The sequence below is a fragment of the Cyprinodon variegatus genome, unplaced genomic scaffold (genome assembly GCF_000732505.1).
Source record: "Cyprinodon variegatus isolate N-32 unplaced genomic scaffold, C_variegatus-1.0 Scaffold248, whole genome shotgun sequence".
NCBI lineage: Eukaryota > Metazoa > Chordata > Actinopteri > Cyprinodontiformes > Cyprinodontidae > Cyprinodon > Cyprinodon variegatus.
Window position 1 is genome coordinate 284,102 of NW_015150701.1, and position 15,025 is coordinate 299,126.

At 37.3% G+C, this 15,025-nt stretch overlaps 1 protein-coding gene across 4 annotated transcripts in view; it reads left to right on the top strand.

Annotated features, from left to right (window-relative positions):
• LOC107089352 (kazrin-like) overlaps positions 1-15,025 on the top strand; it is a 149,690-nt gene that overhangs the window by 109,413 nt on the left and 25,252 nt on the right. For 3 of the 4 annotated variants that reach the window (XM_015382091.1, XM_015382089.1, XM_015382090.1), the window contains one exon: positions 3,216-3,323. In XM_015382091.1, the coding sequence (XP_015237577.1) occupies positions 3,216-3,323 (108 nt within the window). Of the gene's footprint in view, positions 1-3,215; positions 3,324-11,154; positions 11,309-11,381; positions 11,466-15,025 lie in introns of those variants that run through there. The other variant, XM_015382092.1, reaches the window with a different exon arrangement.

The following is a 15,025-nucleotide window of genomic DNA, read 5'->3' on the forward strand; positions in this document are numbered from 1 at the left end:
TCCATCCATCCATCCATCCATCCATCCATCCATCCATCCATCCATCCATCCATCCATCCATCCATCCATCCATCCATCCATCCATCCTTTTTAGATGCCAAACTATAATTTGTGTTCGATATTGAGGAGCACCTGAAACTCCCTTCAGGTGGTGATGCTCCTCCTCTTGATCAGGAGGAATCTTGTTAGCTGCTTCCATTTAAGACCTGATTTTTTCAGACATGATCTATATCTCATGGTCAGAGGTGAGGAATGGAAAGTATATGGACTAGAAAATCAAGAGCTTTGCCATTCATGTTTGCATAATCTCCAAATAGATCTCCAATCCACACATTCTTCTCCCTATACTGTATGCTCTAAGGTAGAGCATTTCTTCATCCCCTTTTCTAGTTTAAAACCGTGACTTCAGATGGTTTGGAAATGCCGCTCAGATTATGATCTGGGTTTTGGAACTTTGCTGAACTGGAGAGCAAAATAAGACAATATTTTTCTCTCTACAGACCCAACACAAAACTCTCCGTAAAGTAAAGCAGATGATGAAAATATTTGTTTCCGTTATATCTTAAAATTCCATTTAACAATGCTTACAATTCTGGATGGCTATTAGAGTGAAGAAAGTGTAGTAAATCAAAGGTATATGATTGTAAAAATTTATTTCAAAAACATAAATAAAGAACTGTGTGAACCTGGAGCACAACTTTCATTTATTACTGTTTGACAGCAAAATAGTTTCAGTCAGGCTAAATCTCTTCATCTGGCACACCCGAAGAGAAAGATTTAACCAGGTTTAAAGCGTAAGAAAAATATTTACACTATTACAACTTAAGAAATCTAGATTATATTTATTTCCCTATTACCACTTGGAGCAAAAATATGTCTAGTTAGTCAGACTGTGACCTTTATTATCACCACACATAACCACTCACTGTTTACAGTTTACAGAAGGGGATTTTGTAAAGTGAAATAAAGAAGAAAGTAAAACTCACAGTGCTCTGCACACCACAGTTTGGCCTCATTATAACCTTGAAATTCTCACATTTCAGGTTCAACTAAGCAGAAGTAATTTGGTTTGATTCCCCAGTTTCTACTCTGCAGCCCACTTTCTGCAGAGACACACAGCCGGGGTGTTTCCCTGTGAGACACAATGAACTGTAGCTAATCATAAAAAAATCATTGTAAAGCCCAAACAACAGAATTCAAATCCCCAAACATGCACAACCCACAACTTTTGGACAAAATGTAATTTAATGTTGATTTGATTTTGTTTACTAGCATTATGTTGAAGCTCAGAGCTATAAAGTGAAAGTGAGACGTACTTGCCTTTGAATTTCTCTCACTCTTCACTGCTTCACCCTCCACGACCCACTCATTATTGATGGCTCTCAGTGAAGTAGTCTCAGAGCAGCCGAGCGTGAGACGGCCTTCCATCCAATCTCCATATTAAGGACCAAAGGAAAGGTCAGCCTGGCCACGTCTAAACAGTTATTGACAGGTTAGGAGTGTTGCTGCAGGGCGAGAGGGGAGGAACGGTCAGTAACGCAGATAATTACCACACAGCTGTCAAATGGGCATGGTGGAGAATGAGCAGCTGAAGGGGGGACATTATGCAAGCAGCAGGTGAGGGCTTCAGCTTAATGCAGTGATAATAGAAGAAGTAGTACAAAATAAAATGTAATTTTACATGTTATGGAGTTTATGGCGCAAAGGAACAAGTGTTACACACTAGAATACAGATGGTAGAAAATAATATGAGCTCAGCTTTATCTGCTTCACAAAATGTAAAACATATCATGAGCATTTCTAACAGACTCAAAGCTCCAGTTATACATTTAAAAACAAGTTTGCTTAAATATTTGCAACCTCAACCTGAAATCATGTTCACCTTGAAGATCAAGCGTCAAACAAATACTTGTACAGCACAGAAAATTTAGGGTTGGTTTATGTGCCAATATTGACATTGATGCTGCATTCATTTTGAGCTTTTAATTCATTTTCCTCAACAATAAACAGTTTTCTTTAATCAGCAAAGGGTCAAAAGTAAACAAGAAAGCTTAAGCATACATACTTGCACTTACACCTTTTAGTGCAGTAAGTGATAGAAAATGTAGTCTTTCAGGTGAAAGGCCTATTATCTTCCTCTTAAAGATAATAAGTGAGTGCAGCTGCCAGAATAGAAAGGTTTATTTAGTACTGAGTGACTAGACCAAAGCTCAGACCCACTCAGAAAAAAAAGACAGAATCTTGGATTATATTTTACAGAAGGGTGTGCAATTTTGATCTGTTAAAATGAAACAACACTGGTCAGGAGACATTCAGAACACCAGTTTGACTACCCACAGTGGAATATTGTAGCATTTTTTCATGTTGCAAATCTAATTGTTGCGAGTCTTTGTATTTTATTTATTATCCATTTTATTTTTCCACAGTAATTCAACAATAGAGGTTTTGGCCTTCTTTTAAACAGTTGATCCTCTTTGTTTGAGGAGTCTTTGTGCAAAGCAGGTTAGAAAATAATCACAAGGTTAGGTAAATATATGATACAAATACTATCATTAAGGAAAAATTATGAAAATAGTGTCACAAATTGATGCAGTACATAAAGTCACTGCAATATCTTTTTACTTTTTGTTATTGAAGATGTGCCTTATCTGTGTCTGAGCACTTACTGTTTTATGGAGAGTGAATGTGTGTGTTTGGCTCTTTTTCATCTGTTTGACAAGAGGAATATTTGGCGGCATCGAGAAGAGACTTGATGATGGAAAAAAAACACTGTACTAACTGTCAGTAATGCTGGTGGCAGCATCATGCTGCGGGACTGCTTTGCTGGCACTGGTGCTGGTACATTAAACCAAGTTAGGAACTATTTTTTTAACCATACCCCTACATAACCCCTACATTATTTTGAAGGGGTCTGATTATACTTGAGCAAAGAGTTATAGTTTTGAACCTGCATAGATGAGATCAAATCTACAGCCAGTTAACACCTGTACAACAAATTCACCTGTAAAACAAATTCCTGGTTTTAAAATGTTGCTAAAGCAGTTCAACTAAATAAATAAAAGGAAAATGCCTCATATTTGTGTACCAGATGAGTATGTAAGCCTCTGACTGTTGTGTTTTTTTACTTAAAAGAAGATGCCTAGATATAATATTTTTTTTAAATATATATTTGTCACGAAGCACCCTGAAACTATGTTCATATTTCTCCTCTGCAGATCCATCAGTGCACCACAGGCAAAAGACGATGGTGACGGATATGTGCTACCCGACAGAGATATCCAGCCTGATGGACTTTGGCACTGCAGACTGCTCGCTAGGCAAAGGTACATTGTTGCTCGAAATTACAAGCTGTTGCCGTGGTGACAGCAGGAAGTGAGCATGGTGATTTGTCCTCGCAGTTAAAAGGACGCAGGGCTGTCAGCTTGGCTCAGGGGGTGAACGGCGGAGCGAAAAGGCCTTCGCAAGTGAGAACAATCAGATAACAACACTTGTTGTCTGGCCATAAGGGCCCTTTTGCATTCACTGCAGGCCTGGATTTATCTCAGCTGAAAGTCTAATCTGTTCTGTCACGTATATATCTCAGTTCCTATTGATCATGAGACTTCCACTGAGGAGAATTCTACTTTGCAGATTGCTTTGGAGTTTGCTGAAATGTATCGCTCGAGTTGGATTGTAATGGGCCGTTATAGCATCGCATCATGATGACTTATCTTCCACAATTACCAGCATCAGCATTACAATCGTAATGTTTTATGAGGAGGCTTATGCAGCTCAGTATGATTGCCTCTTTTCACTTCATCTTCTGTAGTAATCATCCCTATCAATATGCAACTACATCATAAAAGGTATTGATCAGGGTGCTTGTTTCATCCTTTTGTTTGGACGCATCCTTTTTTTTCATCTCAACACCAAGTTGCCATTATTTGTAGAGCTCATTGTGATTTTAAAAATAGTAGTACCCTTACAGATGTTGCCCTTGTCTGTTACCCATAAATAAGGATCCAGTAGAGAACCCAAATGCAGAGACGCAGGCTGAGGTGGCTTCTTGCAGATTTTATAATTAGAATGGGGGCAACAGAAGCATAAAACTGAAAAGGAGGAGTATATAAGCCAAACAGAACAATGGATGGAGTTATCAAATGATTGGGAGCAGACATTAACAGGACTTAAAATATAACAAGAAAAGAACTTAAATGACACAAAACGGAAATGAAATTAATGAATTAGAAAACACAGAATGACATAAATCAAATTATAAAAGAAAGTGAAGTGAAAACAGAACCAAAAATCCACATCAGGAGATAATGACACCAAAGTATTCAGTGGAAATATTCTATAGACCAATGAGGCACAAGCAGTATTTTAGAAAGGTTTAGATTTGCTGATTTTGGAGTAAACTAAGAGGAATCCTTCATACTAAAAGCCAAATATTTTTGGCTCATGATCTAGACTTACAGTTAATGATGAAACCATGAATTGGGTGCTGATCCTTCAGCTCTACATTACTCAGTCAAGCAACGAACTGAAACAGAATCAGTGCTTGAATCCTTCAGTGATAAAGATAAATAAAAATAGTCAGGAGTTGGCAGACATAAAACTTGAGGAAATTTGTTGGTCAAAAAATATTTATTGGATTTAGGGCATAATTACTTTTTCACATAGAAACATTACATGAGGTAATTATTTGACCAGTGCATTTTGTATTTACTCAGGTTATCTTTGTAAAATAAAAAAATCCTTTTAATGATGTGAAACATTCATTTGTGTAAGAGGTAGCATCAAATCCCTGCAGACACAGCTCATCAATCATATAATAGGAGATTAGTTTTCCCGATGAACCCAAGACAAGGCTGATAAGAAATCAGGTTTTACCATAAAAACACCAGAATTTCTATAAGTTAGGGGGTAGAAGTGGTGTAGGGTTACAGTTAATACAATAACAACGATAATAACAATCAGTGATAGTGTATCCTGAGGCATTATTTGTGTGTGTTTTAGCTAATGCATACTTTAAAATAGTTTTGGGTATAAAACTTGTTACTAAAAAAATACAATGTCTTCAATGAAGAGGCTTATGCACTTCTTAGAAATTTAGTTTTGGCTGACATATGTTACAATATCATGTATTAGTAAGCTATCTCAAGTAAAATAGAAGAGTATTGTGCTACCTAGGCTTCACAACAGTCTAAAAACAAAGCTAAATTCTCAGAGCAAACATCCTCACATAGATTTTAATTTACCGTAGTATCAACTTAAAGGTATAGTGGAGGATTTCCGTGCATCTTTTCGTGCATCTTTTTAAAAAAAATGCACATGCACAACCCTGTATCCGCTCCTGAGATGGAACGCTTATTAAACACGTTCAAGAGCATGCACAAGCTCATTTCTCCTCGTGCATGCTCTATTTAAAAGTTAGTGTATGAATCGCTCATACAAGCTTACTTTCCAAAAGAAGATTTGCATTTTTTCCTACTATGTCGAACTCACTACCAATAAGTAAAAATTGGGAACATATCACCAGAATCACTGACAATTAGGAGAACCGCTCATTTTGATGATCCACCTGGAAAAAGAACATCCTCCACTATACCTTTAAATCCCAGTTATAAATGCAGCTTTTACTAGGTCTTTGAATTGTATTCCTATTTATGCTGCAGGACAGACAATTGTCTTATTTTTGTTGTTTTTTTCATCAACAGCAAGTGACAGATGTGACCCCAGAAACTAATTTCGCCCTGAGTATCCCTCAGGATCTCTACCTTTTTACCTTTCTTCCCTCTCTGCGACCCAGTTTGTATTTTAATGCTGCTCTCTATCAAAATGCTGCAGCAGTGTTAATGCAGAGTGGCAGGTCAGCTGTGTGTGGCTGATAGAAAGTAGTGCAGTGCAGCAGGGGAAGATGCAGGGGAGAAAAAGTCTGTTTTTCAGGCATTAACTGTGAGCAAAGCAAATGAATGACACAGAGATACAGGGAGTTGAGCTGAAGAATAAGGACACAGAGGGGTGGAAAATTTCAAACTGAGGAGGTGTCAGGATAAAAGCGGGACTGTAAAGGATTCAGCAATGCTTAGAGGCCAGCTTCACCATTACTTTTAAAATTTAAAGTGCTATATTTTGTAAAAAAAAACAACTAAAAAAACACCTCCTTATATGAAATATTTACTCCCTTCAGGCTCATTCCAATAGCTGTTAAAGGTGTTTTTTTTTTTTTTTAACAAGAGAATTTTACCCTATAATTAGTTTGTATTTGTAATTTATTTGTTGGTTTAAAAAAAATACCTGTTATTTTATTAGCAAATAAAATGTTAAAATTTGTCACAATTTAGAAAAAATCTCACAAATAGTAAAAAATATAATAACTTAGCAATGCTCCAATATTAGTTTTATTTCAGGTGAGAAGAAGTCAGGGTGGAGCAACATCTACATGAACAGCAAAATGTATTTGTTAATCTTTTTCAATGATTTTCTTCAATAAAATAAAAAACTGGGGACATATTCAAACTATGCATTCTCTAAAAGGTGGGAAATACAATTTTAGAAATGTTGCAGCTTTAAATCTGTTTAAATGTGCACTGTATGAAAAATGCATTTGAAATTTAATGTATGAAGTCAAACTGAGGAATAGTTTAAATGTGGAACAGAAGCAACTTCCACATCTATCTGTTTGGATCCCCATTATTCCTTTGTGTTGCTGGTTTTTTTCCCTCGTTGTTACAGTTTCTGAAATGTTTCTACTGTGGTCCATTTCTGTTTTTTTGCTATTCTTGTTCTTGTTATATTTTCCCCCTAAATTTCTTCCCATCTTTAAATACTTTTTGTTAAATAAGTGTCTTCCTTGGGGGTGCAGCCGTGGTGCAGGGGTTAAGCCTGTGACCTATGTACAGTCTTTAGCCTTTGGTCTGCAGTTGTGACAGGTTTGAGTCCCGGCCTGATGACCTTTGCTGCATGTCTTCCCCATCTCTCTAATCCCATGTCCTGTTTGCCTTCTTTCAAAAAATAACAAAACTAAAGGCCACTGCAGATTTGAAAAATACATTCTCATAAATCTCTTGCCCTCAGCTCCCTGCTTTCACCCAGCCTCAGCTGTTCCTTGTTATCAGTCACACGAAGCCTACTGCCATCCTCCATCTTCCCTTAGTATTTAGAAGGAACTGCTTTTTGTTTTATGCCTGTTTTTCTGCGGAAATTTAGGATATCGTCAGAGATGCGTGGTGAACCAAAAAAATTTACTATGCTAAAAGAAGTAAAAGTAAAAAGTAGCCTTTAAAGAAATTTCTCAAGAAACGGTTAAAAAGTATTTGGTAAGAAGGCTACACAGTTACTGAGTACTAATCTACTTACTACCCGTGACTATAACAACTAATTTAATATTTTTTTAGTTATAAACCTTCCATCAGTATCGGTTGTTATATAGAAAAATCAATAGTTACATAGAATAGGTAAAAGGCATTGTTGAGGATTTTTTAAATGACCCGCCCTCTCCACTTTAAAAAAAATGTGCATGCAAGAGCGTGCACAAGCCCATTTCTCTTCCTGCACAACCTGTTTAAAATGTGCTGTTCTCATAGTTCATACAAGTGTACTGTGTCCATATGCAGCAGGGACTTTAAAGTGGACATTATAGCAAACTTATTTAACTGACCGTTCGGACAGATGATCACTGCTTTTTGCTCCGTCATGTAACTCCTTCTCCGTGCAGTGCCTGCACCATCTTTTTCATTTGTCACCACTGTCAGGTAGCGACAGGCTATGGCGACAGCGGGCCACTGTGACTGCAAATCCCATATTGCTTTGCGAGGAGAGCTCTCCATGCAAAGCATTCCAGGATATATATGCCTCTTCTGAGGCCTTTCTATTCTTCTCATACAATTCAGAGACACTTTTTCTTGGCCATTTTCAAAGAGCCACGGTGAGAAAGGTGATCTTCAATGACTGTAGCTCACCACAGATGTACATACGCCCGAGAGCGTGCAAGTGCAGAAAAAGATAGCTAACGGGACAAGCACGTAGGACAGCCTTACGGAACATATCACTAGAAAGACTGACAATTAGAAGGAACACTTATTTAGACTAAATTTAAGATTGTCTTCTATACCTCTAAGGACAGTAAACTGTTTACTGTATTATCACCCACCTCCAACTAACACAGCAGACTCTGCTTTATCATAGTTTTACTCAAGTAAAAGTAAAAAGTACAATGCTGTGTAACTAATCCTAAAAATACATTTTTATTATAAAGTTGCCCATGTAAATGTAACTCGGTAAATGTAACTAGTTACTACCCACCTCTGGATATCATCTCTCGGTTAGTCTGCCTTCCTTTCCTGCCAATGCACCGTGCCAAACCTTCTATGGTTTTCTATTTTTTTGTATCTTGTTGAACTATTTTAATGTCAGTTTATGTATTTTCTTGGATCCTTGCTTAACTCAAAGTTTCAGCTCTAAAAAAAGATTTTTAGATATGTGAATGATGGCTTTTCTAATTTATATGTGATTGCTTGTATAATAATATTTATAACTTCTGAATGGTGTAAAGGGAAGTTAAGTGTAAGCTTTACTTCCGGAGCCGGATCTTTATTGATTTAGTATATCATGCATATATAGCCTTTTTTTTGCAGTAGTATATTTTATTGTAATTATTGGTATCATTTTTCATTTTCTCTGTTGTCAACCCAAGAAACTACTTGCATATAATTTAATGGTTGTTTCAGTTTGCACTATTTAAAATTTCAACCAGTTTACATTTATAAATTCATGTAATCTGATTAAACTAATTATGCAAAACAAGCATGTGTTGTATAATTTTAAATTAAAACTCAGAGGCACTTATCAAAGTAAAAGTCTAGCTGTTTTTAGAAGAGGTGTCTGAGAATCTCTCTGGGTTTCAACACCAAATATCATGTATGTTGGGCTTAAACCAGATATTTAAAAGGCTTTATAATTTAAACAGCCAACAGCAGAATGTATGGATTATTATCTAATTTAAGATAATATTTCCAATATGTTTGGTTCCTCAACAAGCTGTAAGTGCTCTGTTCAGTGTTTTGCCTCTCATGTAAAATGAGATGTTTAGGTCATGGACTTTTTGTTTCAGGAAACTATAAGAGGTTCTGAATTTCCTCCAACCCTCTAAAGTATGAATCTGTTTTACTGAATATGTTAATGAGTTAAATGTAGATTGAAACAAGGGAATGCGCATCAATACCTGCATAATTAAAGGGGGAGTTACTGTTGCAACATGTTGTCTCAGTCAGAGAAAAGCCTGACAGTCATCCTGGAGCTTTCTGTGTGATTTACAGATCAGTGCCTCATGTGATAACTGTTTGCTTAGATCATATTTGATCTTGGAGCGAAGCTAAAATGCTAAATCTCAGGTACTGACAAGCAGGACGGATGACACTGCTGCTCTGCACAGCTGACAGGTCCGTAAATACAAAGGATTGAACTAAAACTGCTCCAAAAACACCATTTTCTCATGTTAGTATTCCAGCTGGGTACCTCAATAATACCTCTTATAAACTCAAAATTCTGCTATGAGTTTTTATCTGGGTGGACCCTGCAGGCTGAATTAATTTAGCTTAAAACCACCTTCCTATACCGGCCTGAGGCGTTAAGAGCAGCGAGAGGTGAAACGGCACAGGAATAAGCTTATTTACTCTGTCCGCTCACATCTCAGCTTGTCTCTGACATGACATGGACTGACCTTAGTCAGCACCAAGTGGCAAAGCAATCAAACGCTGAAGTGTTTGAGATAACACGCTTTACTCCATATTAATAAACATATCTAGGTGAGTCGAGCTGAGGCGATTTGGTTTAAAGCATGAATTCATTCCCTGGTAAGCACATACAGTGATGCTGGAAATGTTTATTTACAGATAGAGCAGTTACATTTATTAGGTGTAGGCTACAAAAGCTATTACAACCAATTTGGTTCCACTGTATGTGAAAAAGTAATTGCCTACTAAACATTGAGTCTTTTAAATCACAGTGAATGTGGTCCTGTCATACTGTCAGCTTCACAGAATTGTTTTAATTGAGCCAAAATGAACAGTTTTTGAGCATAAATGACTGGTTTCTGGTCATGCCAGGTTTAGTACAGATTTGATTAAGACACTGCAAAACCTTAACTCTGTTTTTTTGTATTTGCAAGAGATCAGAATTCAGAATTCACAGCAGGGTTCTCAGGTCCTAAAGCAGCAACAATCCCCAGACCATCACAAGACCACCATCTTGACTGTATGACACACTTAGCTTCTGTCTATCAGTCAATATTATACAAATAAAAAAATATAACCTGGGGATCTTCTATAGTTTGTTTTTATTGAGGAGGAGGGGAGGATTTATGAAATATTCCTCTGAACTTTTTTGCTGCTGAATCTTAAATGCTGACCTAAAGTTGGAAAATGAAGGCATGTGAGGTTTTAGATCTGGTTCTAGGTTCTTCTGTGATGCCTCAGGTGAGTTGTTGTGGTTCAAACTGTGGTTTAAGGAGTTCTAAAGACTTCGGGTTAGATTTGTAAGTCTTTGTAGCTGTATAAATGTCATTGAGTTTACTTCCGCTCTCTGTAGTGGTTTATAAGATGTTTATTCCTGTTTGATGTTGCTCAACAGGTTCTGGTATGGTGATTTCTTGGCTCTACTGGTCTGAAAACAGTCAGACCTGTGTGTGGTTTGTGAAACTTAACTTAATGAGATGATCTTTGTTAATTCATGATATATCTGATAAGTGTGATTATATATTTACATGTAGGTCCAGGTTGGTTAGCTTTATATCGTTAATAGAAACATGATTAGAAAACTTATTAGTGCTTTTTTTCCCTCATGATGTTATGATGTGAAATATTTTAGAAGAAAACACATCAGTCATGGTAAAAAGAGTTTTTCATAGAACAATTTGAAATGGTTGCAAATTGGTTTAGCAGATTTTTCTCGTTTCTGCGGCTGTTTGTCAGCCGTCAGGTGGAGTGAGAGCTCCACGCCTGATTAAGGCGTGAGGTTTTCCTTAAATTCCCCTCCCCCTCTCCCTTGTCTTTACATGAGGGGGGGTCTGGGGGACAGATAGAAAACAGGTGAGGGCGTGGGTAAAAGCTGTCTCTGTCTACCTTTGGGTGTGTCATCAACAGGTACACAGAAAGAGGAAGAGAAAGAGAAGGCAAGAAACAAACAAAAAAAAGACATGAAGCAAAGCAGCTGAGTGGTTCTTAAGGGAAGACTTCCTAGTTACCTGTCTGGGCGGAGCTGTATGGACCTGAGCTGGGCTGAGCTGGGAGCGGCCGGCTTTGGTAGATGAGTGTGTGAAGTTTGAATGGTGAGCGCTCTGCTCTGTGCATACATGTACGTGTGTTTCCCTTCTTTATTTCTGTTTTTTTACCTGATATGAGAGCTGACACCACAGCCGACAGTGGAGTCAAACAGAGCCAAAGCAGCAGAGGACATGAGGTCCGAGAAGGAGGAGGGGAAGGCTGGTAAGTTTATGTTCAAAAGAAAAAAATATATGTGAAGAACCAGGTTACTTAAGGGTGTGTGTGTGTGTGTTGGGCTGGGAATCACCTGGCTTTGGCTGCTGCCTGGAGTGCTTGTCCGTTTGTTACGTAACAGGAACATGAAAGTCAGAGAAAAAACATTGACTTGAGAAACTCCATGATGGTCATGATATGTGACTGAACCACATCAGATACATAAACCAGTGAAGGATGAAGAGGTGGAGATTACAGCAGTAAGACTCATCCGTCAGAAACATTTTGCTAAGTCAACCTATTTAGTGGGAACCTGTATGTTAAGGCTCACAATTTCCACTCACTATCTTATTTACAGATAGTTAGGTTGTTGTTGTTTTTTATTGAAAACATAAGTTTCATAGCCTTTTACGATGCTGCAGTAACAACATCTAGTCTGCCAACATTTCTAGACAGTTTGAATTTGAATAATCTCAATCTAAAAAAATCCGCTTTTAACATTTAAAATGGATACTCTTGCTGCCATGAGGGCTATTGCTATTCTCAGCCGGAGATTTAATAAAATGCCAACCATTTAACAAAACGTAGTCATTCTAATAATTATCTTTTTTAATTTTCTGTAGTTTTTCTTTTATTATTATTTTTTAACAGTGTCCTGTCTGGCAATGTGGCAATAAGAATAATTGTATGGATGCCAAAAAAGAACCCAACAGATTTTGCTTACAAAAGTGGAGCAGTATGGCTATCGCCATAGTGCTACGCTTGATTTATGTATTTAAACAGCTTTAATATGATTCATGCATGAAGTATTACAGATTGTATGGACACAGCGATTTAAGTAGATCAGGAAAGGAAAAACAGAAAAAAGGAGAAAAGATCAAAGAAAGAGGAGATAAAAGGGAGACAATGATAAAACCTCTTCAGTCTGCTTCATCACCTGCAAAGAGATCTGAAAAGAACAACCAATGGATATAGTATAAGAGATACAATAAAGTAACACCTTGGTACTATCGCTGAAGTATAAGTAGTAATAGTATTATTTAATCTGACTGTATACTGTGGTAGCTGAAGATCAGCTTTCTGTATGGAAGTGAATCTCTAAGTACCTGGAAACCAGCACCTGTAGGTGTTTTGTGAGAGTCCACTTGTGCATGTAAAGTTTATCCAAAGGAAAAATGCTCAATAGTGGTTGTGAAGAGCAGAAGACGTGCCCCTCCAAAGCACTGAGGCGAGCGCCAGGGGGCCCAAAGCCCCAGACGTCCAGAGGGACCCCAAGAGCAAAGGCACCCATGAGGGGCAAACCAAGGGAATCTGCTCCTCCACCAAGGGAGGAGGAGAGACGACCCCGTTTTGTTTAGTTTTGATTGTTGCTCCACTTCGGGACATTTAAAGTTATTTATATAATCTACACATAGTTGGAACAGTTGTTACATGATGATGATGATGCTAGTAGATGTCCTTCTATCCTTAATATATTTGATCAGGTGTAATAAACAGTCACTTGTCATTAACTCAGATTTTCCCAAACAAGGATCAAAAGAATAGAATTAACGGTCAGGGTTATATATGCTAAATTGTGTGCGTTTTGCATATTCTGCTCTTTATTGTCTATACTGGATATCTATACACAGAGATGTTGTACATAAGAGTGAAATGCAAATGGTTTTGGTTATTGATCCAGACGTACAGAGCTGCAAAAACTACACTTGTACTTTTAGTTGTTATTATTAGCAGTAGTTGCAGTATAACGCCACAGTCATAAATGACTGGTCTGCGGTGGAATACCTGCCAAACCAGCCACAAGATTAAGTATTTCATGGTTTCATGTTCAGTTCACTAAATCTTTCTTTAAGGTTTCTTATTTGAATCCTAAAAAGGTTTTCAGGAACTTAAGCTGATAAAGACTCCCACAGCATCACACATCCTTTACTTTACTGTACTTGACAGTTTCTTTTGTCCTTTGTTTTGTCTGTAAATAAGGTTTTTGAGGACAGAAAGGTCAGTCCTGGTCTAAACTGACCAATGCATATGGTTTTTGTTAGTCTCTTAGCAGTAAAGACACTGCACACATTCACATGTGTGATGTAAGGACTGATGGGGCTTTTTTCAGAGCATGCCTTAAACCGATGGGTTGTCGTGTAGATGGTACCTTACTGTTGTTATGGAGATCAGGTGACCCAAAGATGCCAAATTGTTATTCTCTTACAACAAAAGACCTTTGCTCCCCTTTTTAATAATTTCCCTCACATGTGACCCAGGTTGCGGGGTGTGGGCTTCTCTGACTCATTTGGAAAAAAAACTGACATAATGGGTTTTTAAATTGCAGCTGATCAAGTATATTGATCAACTTTAAAAAAATAAGGAATACAAAAAAAAAAAATCTTTCCTTCCAGTTTGTTTTATCTGAATAATAGGAAAAATTGCTAACTTTGGACATGAATCGATGTTCTTAAATCATTAGACGCATTTAAAATATATTACCTTGAGATTCTTCCCTAGAAATGGCTAAATGAGGGAAAGCTTCATGTGTATTTTTTGTCTTCCAAATGTGTTTATTATGTCTCTGTTATACTGTTTTATGAAATGTTGTTTAAAAAGTATAAGCCAGTATATCTAAAAACACAGTTTGTAAAACATTATCATCTCTACAGGCAGTTTTTAGCTAGGTTTCTGCCCTTAGAAAAAATATAAAAAAAGACTAGATCAGCTCCGTGTCACCATGGTATCAACATGAATGCTGTATCTGTTTCACGGTGATGTCATCTAAGACCTTTGATTGCCAAAGAGGCTTTAAACGTGGCTCAGGAGCAGGATTAGCTGGGGCGAAAATGCTTCTATGGTTGGACTTTGTACGCTGCAGACATCTATGGTTCACTAAACTTTTTCATATTCAAGGAGGAATCCATATAGAGATAAAAGATTACAGCTGCAAGATATGGATACAAGATTTTTAAAAGAAATGAAAGTTAGAAATTATACCTTCATTTTATATGTCAAAATTGTGGTCTGTTGTAGTGTAAATATATCAAATTTAGCTCTGCTTCTTCTATTTAGTCAACCAAACTAAATATTCAAAGCAATGTAAATATTGTACCATAATTCAAACAGTTTGGAAATTTTTGTGAATAATTATTTTTCTGGAGGTTTTATTTTCCTTTTCAAGTTTTTCTACTTTTTCCTTCTACTGTTATGTATCACTGTTGAATCTCTACAGTGCTGTGGTTTACATGCCTCTTTGTTTTTATTCTTAATGACTAATTTCTGTTTTCTGGTTGCTTTTTCTCTATAAGATTATTTTTCTACTAATTTGAATACTCTCATGCTTATCTGTAGAAATCTTACCCTTATGTGTTGCCTCACCCAAAATCTACTGTATAGGTTGTGTCTCCAATTAATGTTTTGACACAAATTATCTTTTATCCTACCCTGCCTCTCGTCCGTAGAAAGCTGGAGATAGGCACCAGCACCCCTCGCGACCCTGCTTGGGAGTAAGCGTGTCAGAAGATGGATGGATGGATGGATGGATGGATGGATGGATGGATGGATGGATGGATGGATGGATGGATGGA